An 18,371-nucleotide genomic window follows, 5' to 3' on the forward strand; every position below is an offset into this window, starting at 1 on the left:
GCTTGGGTGCTTTTCAGCTCTGCCACCTCTCGGCCACCTGCACAAACGGCAGCTGTAAAGTATGTGGATGCCTTAGTGTATGGACCGGCTGCTGTAAATTTTCAAAGGGAAATACCACAGGTTGTTTCCCTTTCAAAATGTCTATAAAATTCACTCGTTGAAGGCGTCTGTGAGCTTGGAACTCTCCAGGCGATCTTAAAATAAATTCAAAATTAATGTTAAAGCTTTCCCTAATTACTGACCCGATGTAGAATAATCAATTGCTACAGCAGCCAACCCCCTTCACTCTTCGCTTGTAGGAACATGGAAGACTTTGTGACCTGGGTAGATTCTTCCAAGATAAAGCGGCACATTATGGACTATAATGAGGAGGTAAGAATGAACCAATTACTACTGTGTACCTCTTCATCCCTGTTGCTCTTAGGTAAGGGAGGGACAGACCCTGCACAAGTTCTCGCACTTCCATGACTTTACCTAGTGACAAAAGATACCTCTGATTCTCCATCAACAAGCAGGGCTGAATTAGCCATGGCACTCGGGTGACGTCATCCAGCAATGCCAAATGGACCCTTCTCTCTCTAAGCTCATAGAGCTTTTTGCTCTACTGAGCATGTGGGAGTTCCAGCTCAGGCGTTGCCTCATGAGCCCTCCCCAAGTCTTATTTCATTTGAGCATCAGCACAGACATGTACCCTATCTCTCTGTAAACATTTTTCTTCATTAATATCTTCAATACTTATTTTTTCAATTATTTATTTGCTTCGCTGCCTCAGCAGCCCCATAAATAGCACTTTTCAGTGCTACTTTAAAAATAAAAATTAAAAAGAAATAGAAGATTTTTATTCACTGAATATCCAGATCCAAAAAGCCCATGGTAAGTGGCTTCAAAGACTATGTGTGATAGAAATATGTCCATTACAGAAGGGCATGACTTCTGTTACCACTGACTTGGACTGGAAGATTACCAAAGACTCTTGGGTTATCAAAATTGTGGATACTGCTTACACTTCTTGGTGTGACCGCAACTTGAATATTGGGTGCTTTTCTCGTCACCGCATCTCAAAAAAGATTTTGCACAATTAGAAAAGGTACAGAGAATGATAAAGGGGATGGAAAGATTCCCCTATAAGGTTAGAGCTATTTAGCTTGCAGAAGAGACAGCTGAGGGGGAGATGTGAGAGGTCTATAAAATAATGAGAGGATTGGAATGGGTAAACACGAATCAATTGTTTACCTTCTCTAAAAATACAAAGACTAGGGAACATGCAATGAAGTTATTAGGTAATACATTTAAGACAAATAGGAGAAAATACTTTTTTTACTTAATGCATAATTAAACTCTAGAATTCATTGCTAGAGGATGTGGTAAAAACTGTTAGTGTACTGGGTTTAAAAAAGGTTTGGACAAGTTCCTGGAAGAAAAGTCCACTGCTTGTCACCGGGATAAGCACCATGGAATCTATTGAACTTAGGAATCCTGCCAGGTACTTATGACCTGGATTGGCCACTGTTGGAAACAGGATGCTGGGCTTGTTGGACCTTCAGTATGACTCAGCATGGCAAAACATTTATGCTGTTTTGCTCTCCTGACTTCTGATGCTTCCTTATTGCTCAGCCTTCAATCCAGATCCATGTAATTCAGTGGAGCTATGCCTTGAGGTGGAGTCACTTTTCAGTCAACGAGCGATAGAACCTGTTCCATCCCATCAACATGGTCAGGGGCTCAACTCCTGCTACTTTCTTGTCCTAAGAAAACCAGGGCGATTGAGGCCCATCCTGGATTTAAGAAGTCTGAACAAGAATCCTCTCTGGGAGAAAATCAAAATGAACTCCCTTCATACAATTCTCCCTTTCATTAACTTGGAAGAGACCAACAGGGGCCAGTCCCCAGCACCCCTATCCGCATCAACAGAACAGACAGCCCCGCCGATGTCATTGGTTGCAAGGTTCATTGGTGCAGGTGCTACCAATGCAGACGTCGATGGCTTGGACTTCCTTGACCTGAAGAGTATCTCCATCTTCTCAAGCATATCCCTTAGGGGTCATATGGGTACACAAGTGGCAACCCCGGACATCATGCGATGCCTCCAGAGGACACACATCTCATGGTGGTCCATGATGGACATGGTCCTTGAACGCTGGGGATACCGATGGAAACCAGATGAGGCCATGACAAAAAAAGAAAGGAAAATAATGAGAGCGGTAACGGCCGCCATGGGGGGGGGGGGGGGAACAGAATCGAAAGCAAACTTTCTGAACCACCGAAAAACCTGACTAAGCAGCCTAAAGGAGGGAACCGAGAGGGACCCAGAGTCGATGAAACACGCAAAAATCTGTAAAAGAATCTGTGAAAAGTTTTCTAAGGCAATTTTCTGAAGAAAAAGCCAAGAGCTCATTTAAACCACGAGGCGAAAGCTCAGTGGAGAAAAAAAAAAAGAGGAACCCTGTGTGGACGCCTGGTTTAGGGCATTCTGGACATGCCCATTGTGCAGTCAAGTTTCCAGAAATTGACATATTTTCCGTGCCGGGCTCCGATAATGTCCCCCATATGTGAGCACTACCATCCTTCTTGTCCTAGGAGAATAGTAGCTTCATACGAAAACCTTTTCAAAGTACCCTAACAACATTATCTGAACTTTCCAACTTGCTTCCTGACAGCATGGATGTTGACAGCTTGTGAATACCCAGTTTTGAAGAGATTGCGGGTTTAAATAGAAACTGTTCTCAACTTGGTGTCAATAGACTTAGACCCATTTGCATGCAAACCAAAAAACCTGCTTAAGTACTTGTTCTCTTTCTTCCTCAGGTCTTAGTACCTCATCAATGAGAGTACATCTGGGGGCCATAGTGGTTTACCATTTTCAAATTGAGGATAAGCCAGTCTCCGCTCATCTGTTATCCAAATTCATTAAAGGCTTATGGCATATAAAACCTCTGATGGCCAAACCACCTGCTGTATGGGACCTGAATGCACAGATAGATAATGAAGCCACCTTTTGAAGCACTGGAGTCTGCTTTCAAATTTCCCAAATGGAAAGAAATATTCCTAGTCACACTCCTGTCAGCCGGAAAAGTCAGTGAGCTTCAGACTTTAGTTCATTACTGTCCTTATATGCCTCTCTTCCACAATCGGTGCTGGTCTGCATACACAGCTTTCCATATTAATCAAGCCACCCTGCCTACATTCTTTCCAAGACCACATGAAGGTGAAGAGGCCTTCATTCATTACTGTAAAAGAGCCTTGGCTTTCTACAGAAAATAAAATCTGGCACATCATCAGGCCTCACAGCTATTTGTCCCTTATGATTTTAATCAACTGAGTACAGCAGTAGCCAAGCGAACATTGACCAATTGGCTAGCAGACTATACTGCATATTGTTATGCCCTAGCAGGCATTCAGATCATAGACTCTATCAAGGCTCATCAAGTGAGAGCCATGGCCGTATCAATGGCTCATCTGAGTGCAATACCAATAGAAGACAAATCTGCAAAGCTGCAACTTTGTCCTCTGTGCACACCTTTATGTCCCATTATTGACTGGACAGCTTATCAAAAAGTGACAGTAATTTTGGACAAACAGTCTTGCATAGCCTGTTCATCCAGTAGTCCACTCTCCACCGTGGGGTCCAGATTGCTTATTCAGTAAATGCTCTGCTGCAACCCTCAGCTTGGGACTGGCCATGTGTCATAAGAACATAAGAATATGCCATACTGGGTCAGACCAAGGGTCCTTCAAGCCCAGCATCCTGTTTCCAACAGTGGCCAATCCAGGCCGTAAGAACCTGGCAAGTACCCCAGCCCTGCTTGTTGACAGAGAAAGCAAGTTTGCTTACTGTAGACAGCAGGATGAATTACCTGCCCACCTCCCTGGAGAGTCTATTACTAGCTAGAATTAACTCTAAAATCAACTGAGGGTCACATGAGTCAACTGCTGTGGTATATTTTTTTACACCTTTTTGTTTAAGAAACTTTTCATTGGCTTATTGTAAAGTTGTTTTGATATTTTATTATGAATGTTTTAATATTATAAACCACCTCATGCAAAAAATGTAAAGCGTGGGTTAAAAATGTTTTTAAATAAATGCCTGCGCAGGAACTCCCACATATGCTTAGTAGAGCAAAAGCTCCATGAGCTTAGAGAGAAGGCTCTGTTTGGTGCCGTCTGACATCACACCATGTGTCATGGTTAATTCATCCTGCTGTCCTGATGGAGAATACCGTTTACAGTAAGCAAACTTGCTTTACCACTAGGCTCTGAAAGGGTTTATCAGACATCAGTGCTGCTTGCATTCTTGCTCGTCTGGGAGAGGATAAAAGCATCACTGCTTAATGTAGTTTTCTCTCTCAGAATGGTTCCTGACGCTGCCTAACAGTCTGTGAGAGGTGCATTTGGCCTCCGTTTCTGTTGCATTCTTTTGATTTATACAAGTTAGGTTGCACATTCCCATAAGCATTTATTCTAATATTGTACTTTTTCCCTTTTCTCCCCCAGAGGGATGATTTTGACCTTGCAATTTAAACCTAATTCCTCGATGAAAGAACAGGAATGGATGCTATGACCACAATGATACAAGAGTGCAGCACTCCACTGCTTACTTCCCATTTCAAACACAGACAAGGGAGAATATAAATCAACTTAACCAATCCCTTGTTCATTATTTGGTGCAAAGCAGGCTCTTTGCTGCTCCTGCAATCAAGGGAAAGAGAGGAGGACAGCTTAAGACTGATAACCTCACCTCATGCTCCCACAGTGGGAGGATGGGGCAATGTTTTGTTTGCTTTGACAGTTTCTACAACTTATTGCATCTGTTATTTCTTAATTGATGTTTATTTAGAAAATAAAACTTAATTTTGTTAACTTCCCTTGTCTATTTTATTGTTCACAAATTTTGCAGTGAGACTTAACATTTTTTTGAAACAATTTTTTATTGAAGCAACATGATAAAACCAATTGCCAAATAGCAGAACAATACAAAACATGATAGAGACAAAAGAAGTGAGCAGGCAATACAAGTTAGTATCAACACTACAGGTCACTTCATTAGGTTCCAATTTACACCCACCCCTGAAATCCAATAACACAATCCCATCCCATTCATCCATCACTCACACTACCATAAAGAAACCAAGAGCACCAGGTCCACCATGAGCCAATGACAGAGGAAGGAAAGATCAACTATCTGACCTTCCATCTAGAAACCCGTTCCCAGAGCACAAAATAACTTTTCAGAAATAAAATCCTACTATTATTGCCAAGCTCCTTTTGGATCATTGCCTGCTGCCAGTCCCGGAACAGCGGAACAACATTATTCCAATGGGATAAAATTACTTTTTTAGCTAAGGTTAATGAGATGACAATGAATCTTTGACACACCCCCCCCCACGTAGCACCAGACCATCATCAAATAGATACAGGTAAAGGAGGCCACCAACCCAAGACTCACTCAATAGCCGAGCAGATTTTATGCCAATAAGATTGTAACTTCAGGCATTCTGTGAACATGTGGCAAAAATCCCCTTGAAGATGTGAACATTTCAAGCATACAACCGATGACCACAGACCCATTCGAGCCCCCATGTCCGTAGATAAGTAGAGGTGATTATATAATTTTAAATTGGATTTCTCAAAGGTTAACAGGACTATATATTTATAAATCAAATCAAATGCTCTACTAATATCAGATGCAGCAATCTTAAGTCGCAAGTCCTCATCCATTGCATAGCCAATTTGCCCAAATGCTGAGTGTTGAAAGACTCAAACAGGAAACGTGCTCATATACCGATTCTGTTTCCAAAAATGTTTTCTCTGCATCAGAGAGAGCAAGATGTGCCACATTCCTTTCGCCAACCTCCAGAGCATAATGTCTGCACTGCAGATAAGCAAAAACATTTGCCTTAAGAATGTCCAACTGCTCCTGCAACCTAGTCTCTTCTGCATCCACCAAATGTCTAAGGCAACACAAACCCAGCACCTGCCAGGCATGAAATACTGAAGGATCAAATCCCGCAGGGAAATCCTTGTTGCCTGTGAGGGGCAAAAGGAATCATCGTATCTGAACTGTGGACTAGAGCCCTCCACCATTTTCATACTTTCTGAAAGGCCTCCCCCCCCCCACCCCCCAAACCAAAAAGTATTAAGGCATAGACTACGAAGAGTAGGCTTAGGGAGGTGGATCAAATACATCCCATGATTTTTGGTGTCGGGAGGCCCAGTCCTGAACATAACATAAAAAGACAGGCAACATTGTGTAAGCGCAGGTCTGGGACTGCTAAACCCCCACTTTGTTTCCCTCGCATGAGAACCTCCAAACAAACTCTGGGCCATCTCCCACACCACAGAAAGGTTGAGACCATAGCTTTAAAATGAAGAACAACTGATTGCTTTAGCCAAATAGGTAGCATCTGGAGTGGATTAAAACATCTTGGGGAGGAGAATCATTTTTACCACTGCACTCCTTTCCATCAAACATAATGGGAACAAACACCATCAGTCAAGCAACGCTTTAACTTTCCCTTAAGGTAACGCCAACATTCTTCAAGTACAAGCCATGGACTGTGCGAGCTAAGTGAATACCCAAACACTTCACCCCCCCCCCCCCCTTACATACCCTCCCATTTAAGAGGGAAAACACCTCGCCATCGACTGGGGAGATCCACAGCAAGAGGCAACACTGTGGATTTATCAGTGTTTATCTTAAGCCCAGAAAAAGAACCATAGAGATTAATGGAATCCACAGTGTCCGCCAAGCAGTCCTGTGGATTAGCGAGAAATAGGAGCATATCGTTGGCAAAGATGCTTAACTTAACCAATTTCTTACCAATAGATAAATCCTGAAAGGAAGGCATGCATCGAAGCAAAATAGGGGTTCAATCGCCAATACATACAACAAGGGAGATAAGGGGACCCCCTTGGTGCGTTCCCCTCTCCAAAAGGAGGAGGACAACACTCCGTTGACAGATTTGAGCTCTGGGAAGGACATACAAGGTCTGTACCCAATGAACAAACTGTTCCCCAAAATTAAACTGTTCAACACCCACCAGATATAAGACCATTCCACTCTGTTGAACACTTTCTTGGCATCCAACCCTACTAGCAACCCCTCTTCCCCAACATGGTTACTCAGCGATAAAGTGAGAATCATTTTGAGCTTGTTTGCTGAGGAATGTCTGTGAGAAATAAAACCCATCTGGTCCAGAGCCACTATGGTTTGAAGGCATTTATTAACCCGAGCCACGAGAACAGCAGAGAGAATTTTAATGTCCTGGTTCAAAAGAGAAATGGGTCTATAGGACCCAGGAGCAACAGGATCCCTATCCGGCTTTAAAAGAATAACCATTGCCAAATTATTCTCGGGAGCCATACTGCCCTTAATGAAAGCCTCCAAAAATATCCACCTAAGAGGTTCAAAGATCTAAGCCCCCAGTATTTAAAAAAAAAATTCCGGGCCCAAACCGTCAGGGCCAGAAGCCTTGCCCGGTTTAAGTCTTCGCACTACAGATTGAATTTCAACTTAGCTCTCCACAGAGGATAGTTTGGGGAAGGGCAGTCCTTGAAAGAATTTCCATTGGTTAGAATGATTTTGCAATTCAGTCAAGTAGAGGTCATAAAAAACATCTTGAAAATCTTTAAGAACCTCCTCAGTGCTGACATGGTCCATATTGTGAAAGTGCAAGCATGGAACAAATGTTCTGGGTCCCACATTCTTAAGGAGCCACGTCAGTAGCTTACCCGACTTGTGACCCCACTGATATAATTTGAATTTGTAGTACAACAGATTTTGTTGTGCTTTGGAGTCTAGCAATGCATCAGACTCACGATGGACCTCCGCCAACTGGCACAACATGAGTACATTTAAGAAGAGCTACTTGGTCAAGTCCAATTCTTTTTGCACTGCCTGTCGGCACTTAGGAATTTGGTAGACCAAAATATGCCCTCGAAACACAGCCTTAGCTGCATTCCAAAAAGTAAGGGCTAATAAATCCTGCAAGAAATTAAACTCTATATTCCTCCCACTGAGTGTGCAGAAATTTAGCAAAGTCCTTATGATAGAGCATAAGGGACATTCTCCAATGAGGCTGAGCACCACCCATAATTGCTAATGATGGTTTACACCCTACTAAAGAGACATCATACATTTCACACATGCATATTCTAGAGAATCAAGATTCAGAAACCAGAATATAATCTATTCTCGAGTACATTTTATAAGTATGGGAATAAAAAGAATACTCTATCCTGGAGGTGGAGCATACACCAACTGTCAATAACCCCTAATTCTTGACATAGAAACCCAATACTGATATGTGCCTGCATCTGGCTTGGGGGACAGGCAAGAGGGTTGTCAATTATGTTACAATCACCCCCCAATATGAGAGCAAATCCCTCCCAACGTAATAATGTAACTAAAGAAGAAAAGAACTGATGGGTGATTCTCTTTGGGACATAAACATTAACAAAAACCAGTTTTTTTTTTCTCATCATTGATCCCGCTAAGAGAAACCTGCCCTCAGGGTCATTCAAGTACGAAGAGAGTAGATTTGTGAAAATGTATGGCCACTCCCCTTGTCCAGTGGAATAGGAGGAAAAAAAGCATTGTCCCACCCAATCTCTACATAATTTAGCATGTTTGATATCATCTAAATGCATTTCCTGTAGAAATGCTATAGATGTTCTCCACTTCCTGAGATCTGTTAAAATTTTCTTCCATTTAATTGGAGAATGCAGCCTCTCTACATTAACAGCGCATAACAAAACAGCAGCCATTAGGGAAATGAGCTAAATTAGATTCATTGATCAAATAAGGAATACAGAGGTGAGCCCCCCCAGCCTAGGCTCCCCCTACAGGTATATTGTTATCAATGACCCAAAATAACAGGATTAACAGGTGCAACAAAAAAAAATGCACCCAAGCAGAAAATAAACAGGCAATCCAGCCACTTCCACTGACACTCACTCAAAACATACATCCATACACACAAACCCCACTAAACTAAAAAAAACACTACCCCAAACCCAACAAGATGCCCCATGAAAGCCTGAGTCCTTGTAGTAAGCACCAAAAAACGTCCAACACAGAGTTGTTTCTGCTCTCTGAGTTGAGCTCATAGTATCCTCCTCCCCAAGGCTCCTGGGATTGCCACAAATTTGACACAAAGAAATATATTGCAGTGGTTGAAGGAAATTAAAACATTTGCTGCCCAGAGCAACACCAAACTGGAGCGTTAGTCAGCAGTGGGACACCCCACAAGGCGTAGCTACAGCTGCTGACAGCAGTAAGCAGGGCATCAGGAAGCTGAGAGGACCCACCGTGTAAAGTAAACAGAGCTGGAGAACAATACTTCTGTGGAGGTGCAGGCACTCATCATATCCCCAGCATGCTGCTGGAACAAAGAATGGCAATAGCAGGGGAGGAGTATGCAGAAACATGCTAGATAGCAGCCCAAATCAGGCAGTCACTGCAACTAAATATGGCAACCAGCCAGAAGTATGTCAAATGAAGTGTCACATTAGTCCTTGAAGGAGTCCAAAAACACCTTTGTTTCATGTGTGGTAGTAAACAACTTCAAGTCCCCTTGATGGAATACTTTTAGTCGAGCAGGAAATTGTAGAGAAAAATGCACTTCACACCAAAATAGCTGAGGAACAGTAAAGTGAAAATTCCTTTCTAAGAGCTTGCACTTTCACAGAAAAATCAGGAAAAAGCAGAAGCTTAGAAGTTCCTTTCCTAGCATGTAGTCAGATGGACTCAGGACCAGTGGGTTATGTGCTCTTCTGCTAGCAGATGGGAGACGGAGTCTGATTTCAAAGCTGACGTCACTCTAGATATACCCCTGCAGTAACCTCAGCTCTTCAGTATCTCTCCATCTCCTAGCAGATGCGGACACTATCCCACACATTAGAATAGTGTTAAGAATTACAGCAAAGAAGAAACAAGATTTACCTTAAGGAAGATCGAGCCCCGCTCTCCTGCAGTGATACCTAACACTGTCAGGATCTGTCTTGTCTGTGTAATTAAGATATTTAACATTAACTTGATGCAGCCTATTTGCATCTGGCCCACCTGCACAGAGGCGATGTGCTCGCTTTGGACAGGAAAATCATTGCACCATGGAAAGATGAAGCACTTCAAGCAGCCAGCGTTCACAAAAGGTAAGCAACTCCTCTCCTTGGATGGTCTCTGGGACACCAACAATGTGGAGATTATTTTGAAGACTACGATTTTCTAAGTCATCAAGTTTATCTTCCAGCTGCTTGTTTTGTTGAGTAAGGTTGGCAACGGCCGTGTTAAGGGTGGCAATGCGGTCGTCATGATTGCTCACCCTGTGGCTGATTTCTGCTAAGGCCACGCTATAATTGTCTGTCTTATCACGCAGCTCCTCAATCGAGGCTTGAAGCTTCTGGAGCTGATCAGTGATCGCTGCCCACACAGCTCAGGCGAGGTCCTTCAGCACAGCCTCAGACAGGCCATCCATGTTTTGTCTTCAGGGCCTACCGCACGATTCTGCCCTAATCGCTGCAATCTATTAGTTATCCCACTCCATAGCAACCACAGAAAGGCAGCAGGGGGGGGGGGGGGAGAGTTATGAGGTTGAAAATGATCACAGGCAACTTAAAACGTTGTAGGAACTGTGGTATAAAATGAAAATGCAGGCTATCCCGAGGGAGCAGGGTTGAGAAGCGTCTGCTCAGGCCAGCGTTATAGCCGCACCCTAAGATGTTTTATATTTTGAATCAAAAAATCTTTTTATGCAAATATTTCTGAAAATCACATTCTAAAAGTATTGTGTGTTAATGCCTGGATCTAAAATAAAGTGATAGATACTTTAAAATAAACACAGGAGGAAATAAAAACTAAACTTTTGCAAAGATTGGCTACCAAAATAGGAAATAACTTCACCCTTATTGGACTGGGATTTTCAGTAGGGTAGGTGTTAGTCCTATGCTGCCCTGAGTATGGAGGGGATTAACAAATGTCAGTAAACAATTAGGCTCCAGCTGAACCGAATCACTGCCACACCCACACTGCTTTCAGCACTTGTTGAGATGTGCTACAAAAAGACATAAGCCTCTCCAGTGCTGACAAGCAGGACATAAACGAGGCTCAGTATATTGCCTGAAAATTGTCATAATAAGTGTCTGTATAAATCGTGTGGCCTCCCAATTGAAACAGTTAGTGGAGTGGCATGGGGTCTCCACCCACAAATAGTGGGCAAAGAGTGAACAAGAATTCTTGGACAGTATTACCCTGGTTCTTTGGCACAAGAGTTCCTCAATGCTTGTCCAACCCATTCCCAAATATTTCAATTAAAATATGGGACATCTATAGAGCACAACTAGGAATCAACAGAGCATACTTTCCTCTAACTCTTATTTGTCATAATAAAGCCTTTTTGGCAGGACTTCACATTGAGTTTTCAAGCAATGGGAGCAGTTGGGTCTCTCAAAACTAGACCTAGTGTTTGAGAAAAGTTCTATACTGCAGACTACTGCCTGCTATGGATATTCTCAGATCTGTCACTTTCTGAATGTACTTAAAGGGATGAGGACCTTTCAAAGTCTGTGTAATATAAAAAAAACCCCAAAAAACAGCTCCCCCGGAGGCTTAGTTTCAAGACAGACATTTCTTAATACTCCTAGGGGCCAATGCAATATCGTGTGCTGCAGCTAGTGCACGACTTAACACACACGTTTTGCATGTGCATCCAGAACACCCACTGTAAGACGGGGATTAGCACATCCAAACAGCACTCAGCACATGTATCTTCCATGTAGATGAGGCAATTGGCCAATACCCACAATGCAAAACGTTTCCCATGCAGCAAATGTGACCATGGTAATGCAGCAAATCTTATGCCAACCCAGGGCTGGCATAAAGGTATGCTACACTCATTGATAAAAACAAAAAAAAATCCTGCTTTCTATGATTCCTCATTTTAGTGTCATCACAATATTAAGCATGAGGAACCACAGAAAGCCGATTCTGGTAAAAAAAAATAAAATAAAAATTCTGAGTGCCCAATACAGTCTGGGCCATGTACCTTGTGCTGGTAGTGGGAAAAAAACAGACAGACGTACTGTGCATCACTCCGCACTAACAGTCACCTCTCCCTTGTGCCTGATGCAGAGGCAGCGCTAGGGACGCACAATTTTGCCTAGTAACTCCTCAGTTAAATATTGCAACGTGCAACCAAAGTGAGTGCCTGTTTTCTACACACAAATATTGCATTGGCCCCCTAGTAAAGGGAAACAAACATGAATTGACTTGGGAGAAGGAACTCAATCTTAATATTTCAGAGAAGGAATGGGATATGATTAGACAGAGTTTAGCAAAGTATTATCTCATCTACTGTCTTGGAAAATGGGAATTATGTGCATTATGATTGGTATTTAGTTTCTCAGAGACTGTGTAAAATCTATCCCCAACTCAGCAATAAAGGTTGGTAGCATGAGTCAGATTTGGTGGGAATGCCCTTTGAACCACTTTTCCAACAAGCCTGAATCAAACACTTATCTGTGAACTAGAATTACTCTTAGATTGGAGCTCAAATTCTTGTTTACCATGTATTGATTAAAATTAGTAAGCTAATTAAGCAATGGTTGAGAGCTGCTCATTGTGAAATTGTGTTCGACTGGAAACAGGGAGAGGATCTGGCTGTGGCCTTATTGTGTAACTGCTTTTAGAATATCAATTGCATGGAACACCTAACAGCTTTGCAGAGATATGGGCACTATTTGAGATTTGGAATAATAATTAGTATATAAAACAAGCCATGATTTTATAGCTACACTGCTCCTGGAAAAGGGGGGGGGGGGGGGAAGGGAGGTTGGAAAAGTGTAGCTTTTTGACATTAAGATATAGATAGAAGAAACTGGTTGAAACAAAATAATTGTTTTGAACATTGAATCAAAAAGGAAAATTAGGTTCTTACCTTTGCTAATTTTCGTTCCCGTAGTACCATGGATCAGTCCAGACAGCTGGGTTATGCCTCCCCTCCAGCAGATGGAGTCAGAGAGAAAACTGAAAGCACCCCCTAGATATACTGGTGTGCCACCTGCGATCCCTCAGTATATGTGATATCAAAGCAGAAATAAGAAATGAATCACCTTCAACTGTACCCCCAATAGAATGGCAAAGGATTGTGATCAATAGCATGACCTAAAGGCTCAGATCAAGTAGAAACCTCCTTGAGAACAGGTAAAACCAGAAATAACAAACAGGACACCACAGAGTGAACAAGAAAAACACGAGGAACGGAGACACTGCACCTCGAAACTGTGGCATCTATTACAATACAATACAAACTGTAATGGAAGAAAACACAGAAAAGGAACACGAGCGGACTCCCAGAATTACTAAGGGCGGGCGTCTGGACTGATCCATGGTACTACGGGAACGAAAATTAGCAAAGGTAAGAACCTAATTTTCCTTTCCCTGTACGTACCAGGATCAGTCCAGACAGCTGGGATGTACCCAAGCCGCCTTAACTGGGGTGGGACCCTGAGAGTCCCGCTCGAATCACACTGCTCCCAAAGGACTCCGCAGGAGGACCACGAACATCCAGGCGATAATGCCTGGCAAAAGTATGCCAAGATTTCCATGTGGCCGCCCTGCATATCTCTTGGCAAGAGACCAAATGATTCTCTGCCCATGAAGTCGCCTGAGAACGTAGAGAATGAGCCTTAAGCCCAGCAGGAATAGGCTTCCCACATCCAACATACGTGGCCACAATAGCACCCTTTAACCAGCGTGCGATCGTAGCTTTGGAAGCCTGAAGACCCTTCTTGGGTCCATTCCACAACACGAAAAGGTGATCTGACTTTCTAAAGTCATTGGTAACCTCCAAATAGCGTAAAAGAATCCGCCGGACATCCAGACGCCTCAAGTCCCTACCTTGAGAAGACTGCAGGTCCTCTTCCGAGAAGGAAGGTAATTCCACCGTTTGGTTGACATGAAACGCGGAGACCACCTTAGGTAGGAAGGAAGGAACAGTTCGTAGAGAAACCCCCGACGCCGAAATGCGCAAAAACGGTTCCCTGCAAGAAAGAGCCTGAAGCTCCGACACCCGACGAGCTGAGGAAATGGCCACAAGGAAGACAGCCTTGAGAGTCAGATCCTTCAAGGAAGCCGCCTTAATAGGTTCAAACGGAGCCGCACACAAGCCACGGAGTACTAAGTTCAAGTTCCAAGACGGACAGGGAAGCCGGACGGGAGGACGCAAGTTCCTAACTCCTCGCAAAAACCGCGCCACATCCGGATGACTCGCAAGGGAAGAGCCTTCTACCTTACCTCGCAAGCAGCCCAAGGCCGCCACCTGAACTCGAAGCGAATTATACGCTAGCCCCTTCTTCAATCCGTCCTGTAAGAACATAAGGATATCCGCCACAGACGAACGTCTGGCCGAAGCACCCGTCGTGTCACACCAATCATGGAAAACCTTCCAAACCCTCGCGTAGGCGAGCGTAGTGGACGACCGACGGGCCCGAAGGAGAGTAGACACCACCGCGTCCGAATAACCTCTTTTCTTCAACTGCTTCCTTTCATAAGCCAAGCCGCCAGACAAAAACGATCCGCCAGATCGAAAAATACTGGACCCTGACGAAGAAGATTGGGAAGATGACCGAGACGTAGTAGGCCGTCCACTGCCAGATTGACCAGATCCGCGAACCACGGACGCCGCGGCCATTCCGGAGCCACGAGGATCACTGGGCCGCGATGGTACTCTATGCGTCTTAGCACTGTCCCTACGAGGGGCCACGGAGGGAACACATACAGAAGAATGTGACGAGGCCACGGGAGTGCTAGCGCGTCCACTCCTTCTGACGCGTGCTCTCTCCTCCGACTGAAGAAGCGTGCCGCCTTTGCATTTTGCCGAGTCGCCATGAGGTCCAAGCGCGGAGTCCCCCAACGCCGCTCGATGAGAGCCATCGCTTCCGACGAGATCTCCCATTCTCCCGGATCCAGGTGCTGCCGGCTGAGGTAATCCGCTTGAACGTTGTCCACGCCGGCAATGTGGGTGGCTGCGAGACGCTCTATGTGCCTTTCCGCCCAAGACATCAATAGCGCGGCCTCGGTCGCTACCGCCAGGCTTTTTGTGCCTCCTTGTCGATTTATGTACGCCACTGTGGTCGCATTGTCCGACAGAACTCTTACAGCTCGTCCGCGTACCAGGGGAAGGAGACACCGCAAGGCCAGGCGGACCGCTCTGGTCTCCAATCGGTTGATGGACCAAGTCGCTTGGAGCGCTGACCAGGTGCCCTGGACCGCACGGGACTGGCAGACCGCTCCCCAGCCCGACAGGCTGGCATCCGTTGTCACCACCAACCAAGGCGGGGGTTCGAGGTCCACCCCCTGCAGGAGATTGGCTGGATTCAGCCACCAAGAGAGACTGGAGCGAGCCGGCTCCAGTAAAGGCAATTCTATCCCGTACTCCTCCGAGCGGGGATCCCAGCGAGATAGAAGTGCTCTTTGTAATGGACGCAAATGCGCAAAGCCCATTGTACCATTTCCATAGTGGATACCATATGACCAATGACTTGTAAATAATCCCAGACCGTGGGCATCTCGAGCTCCAACAGGCGCCGTACCTGAGTCATGAGATTGACCCTGCGTTGCTGCGTAAGAAAAACCTTGCCCACCAAGGTGTCGAACCGAGCTCCCAGGAACTCCAGCTGTTGGGTCGGTTCGAGTCTGCTCTTCGGGAAGTTGACTACCCAACCCAACTCCTGCAGCTGGTGCACCACTAAGGAGACCGCCCGATTGCAGGCCGCCTGCGACTTTGCTCGAATGAGCCAATCGTCGAGATAGGGATGCACGAGGACGCCCTGACGGCGGAGGGAGGCCGCTACCACCACGAGAACTTTGGTGAACACCCTCGGCGCGGTGGCCAACCCGAAGGGGAGGGCGCAAAACTGGTAGTGGTCCCCCATCACCGTGAACCTCAAGTACCGTTGATGCCGTTCTCTTATTCCGATGTGAAGATAGGCCTCTGTCAGGTCCAAAGAAGCCAAGAATTCTCCCTTGTGGACGGCCGCAATAACAGACCGGAGGGTCTCCATCCGGAAGCGGGGCACACGCAACGCCTTGTTTACTCCTTTGAGATCCAGAATGGGTCGGAAGGTGCCCTCCTTCTTGGGAACCAGGAAGTATATGGAGTACCGACCCGTCCGCAGCTGGTCCCGCGGAACAGGAACCACCGCCCCCAGAGCCTGTAGATGGGCGACCGTTTGGGCGATAGCTACCTGCTTTTCTACCGGCCCGCATGGCGATACCAGGAAGAGATCCCGGGGGGGATGTACAAAATCCAACTCGTAGCCGTACCGGACCACGTCGAGGACCCATTGATCCGAAGTGATCTTGACCCACTCCTCCCAAAATCGGGACAGCCGACCCCCAATAACGGGAACGGAGGAGTGGGCCCGCGCACCTTCATTGTGCGGGCTTAATGGCAGGAAAGCCTGTGGAAGCGCCCCCGCGTAGAGGCCTCCTGCCGCGAAAGGAAGAAGAAGACCAGGCCTGGGATCTTGTCGCCTGCTGTCGCTGGGGAAGGGAACCCCCTCTTCCCCCACGGAAACGCCGTTGCCCCCGAAAGCGAGCCCTAGCATTCCCAAACGACCAAGGTTGCCGAGGCTTATCCTCCGGCAACTTGTAAACCTTGTTGTCACCCAGGTCCTTAATAAGCTGGTCCAGCTCCTCGCCAAATAGCAACTTGCCCTTAAAGGGGAAGGAACCTAACCTCGCCTTGGAGTTGGCGTCCGCCGACCAACGACGGAGCCACAGCAACCTCCTGGCTGAGACCGCCGAGGACATAATGCGAGCCGATGTGCGTAACAAGTCATACAGGGCATCCGCAGTATAAGCGACCGCCGCCTCAACACAATTCGCCTGCTCAGCCTCTCCCGGAGGGAGCTCCTGCATGGTCAGCAGCTGCTGAACCCAGCGGAGGTTGGCCCTCTGTACAAGGCTGCTGCAAGCCGCCGCTCGGACCCCCAGAGCCGCCACGTCAAAAATACGCTTTAATAAAACTTCAAGCTTGCGGTCTTGGAGGTCCTTCAACGCTATACCCCCCGTCACGGGGATAGTTGTATGCTTTACCACAGCCGTGACAGCCGAATCTACCGCGGGTGTCTTCAAGAGCTCCAAAGACTCCTTGGGTAAGGGATATAGCCTTTCCATGGCCCGATTCACCCGCAGGGACGCCTCTGGGAGGTCCCATTCCTTGGAAACGATCTGTAAGACCTTGTGGTGAAAGGGAAAGGTCTGCGGGGGAGCTCTAATCCCTGCCATTGCAATATCCCCTGTAGACGTGTCCGCCTCCTGCGGCGGATTCGTTAACTCTAGCTCCTGCAACACATGAAGAATAAGGAAGCTCAATTCCTCCTTTCCAAACAACCGTAGCACCTGGGGGTCGTCCCCTTCTACGGCCCCCTGAGTATCCGCCGTCAAAGAGTCCGAAGCCCCCGGGGACTCCGGCACGGCTCCTGAGTCCTCCGGGTCCGCAGCTCCCCCCCCCCCGCGGACGGGGACCTTGGCCCCCGGAGGAACCCGCGCCCGGCTGGGTCCCCTGGGGCAAGGCAGTGGTCCTGGGGACCTTCGGGGGAGTGGGCACCTCTGCCTCCCAGCCGGATTCTGCCTGCAAAAAGGCTTTGTGCATAAGAAGCACAAAATCAGACGAAAAGGGGACCACCCTCTTCCGATCTTTCTTCGGGGCATCTGTAGAGAGGGGGGCTCGAGGGATCCCCGAATCGGGCTGGGAGCTCGCGCTCTGGGCACCAGGAGAGGGAGGAGGGGAGATTTCCTCCTCCTCCGACGCTGACGATTCAGTCTGCCTCGTGGCCAAGATGGCCGCCGCACTCCTCCCCGAGGGAGGAGGGGCCGGAGAAATGCTGCCTGCAGCGCTGCGATGCCGGGACGCAGAGGGGAGAGGAGACCTGCTGCGGGCAGCGCTCGGCCCCCGAGAGGATCCCTCGCCCCCGGGAAAACATCGGGGACAGAGACCCTCTCGGGAGAGTCGCGCCCCCGCCCCCCCACAGGACACGCAGAGAGACGACCGCGGCATCAGAGCAGCGAACGGAGCTGCTACACAGAAAGGGCGCCAAAAGCAAGGTGAGGGGAGCCTCACAGAAACAGCGCGCCGGGTGAACTAGCCACCCCCTCCGGGTCCAAGAACACGCTGGCAGGCCGGGGTTAGGGGAAAAAAAGATATAAATATATATAAATAAAAGTAGTTCACTGCCTGTCCCCAACAGGACTTAAGTGACTGAGTTAGTCCACTTCAAAACTTTTTTTTTTTTTTTTTTTTTTTGAAAACCCCCTTCAGGGCTGAATCCCCTGGAATTGGGGGGAGGGTGACCGGCCCACCGGTAAGCTCTCC

The 18,371-nt window shown here is 46.7% G+C and overlaps 1 protein-coding gene across 1 annotated transcript in view; it reads left to right on the top strand.

Moving 5' to 3' along the window:
- The window catches only part of IMP3 (IMP U3 small nucleolar ribonucleoprotein 3), a 29,477-nt gene extending 24,620 nt beyond the window's left edge, over positions 1 to 4,857 (top strand). Inside the window, exons 6-7 of the mRNA XM_029618141.1 lie at positions 300 to 372; positions 4,492 to 4,857. Of these exons, the coding sequence (XP_029474001.1) occupies positions 300 to 372; positions 4,492 to 4,518 (100 nt within the window). The 3' untranslated portion in view covers positions 4,519 to 4,857. The remainder of the gene's footprint in view (positions 1 to 299; positions 373 to 4,491) is intronic.
- Positions 4,858 to 18,371: the final 13,514 nt, after the last annotated feature.

This window comes from Rhinatrema bivittatum, chromosome 10 (assembly GCF_901001135.1).
Source record: "Rhinatrema bivittatum chromosome 10, aRhiBiv1.1, whole genome shotgun sequence".
Classification (NCBI taxonomy): domain Eukaryota; kingdom Metazoa; phylum Chordata; class Amphibia; order Gymnophiona; family Rhinatrematidae; genus Rhinatrema; species Rhinatrema bivittatum.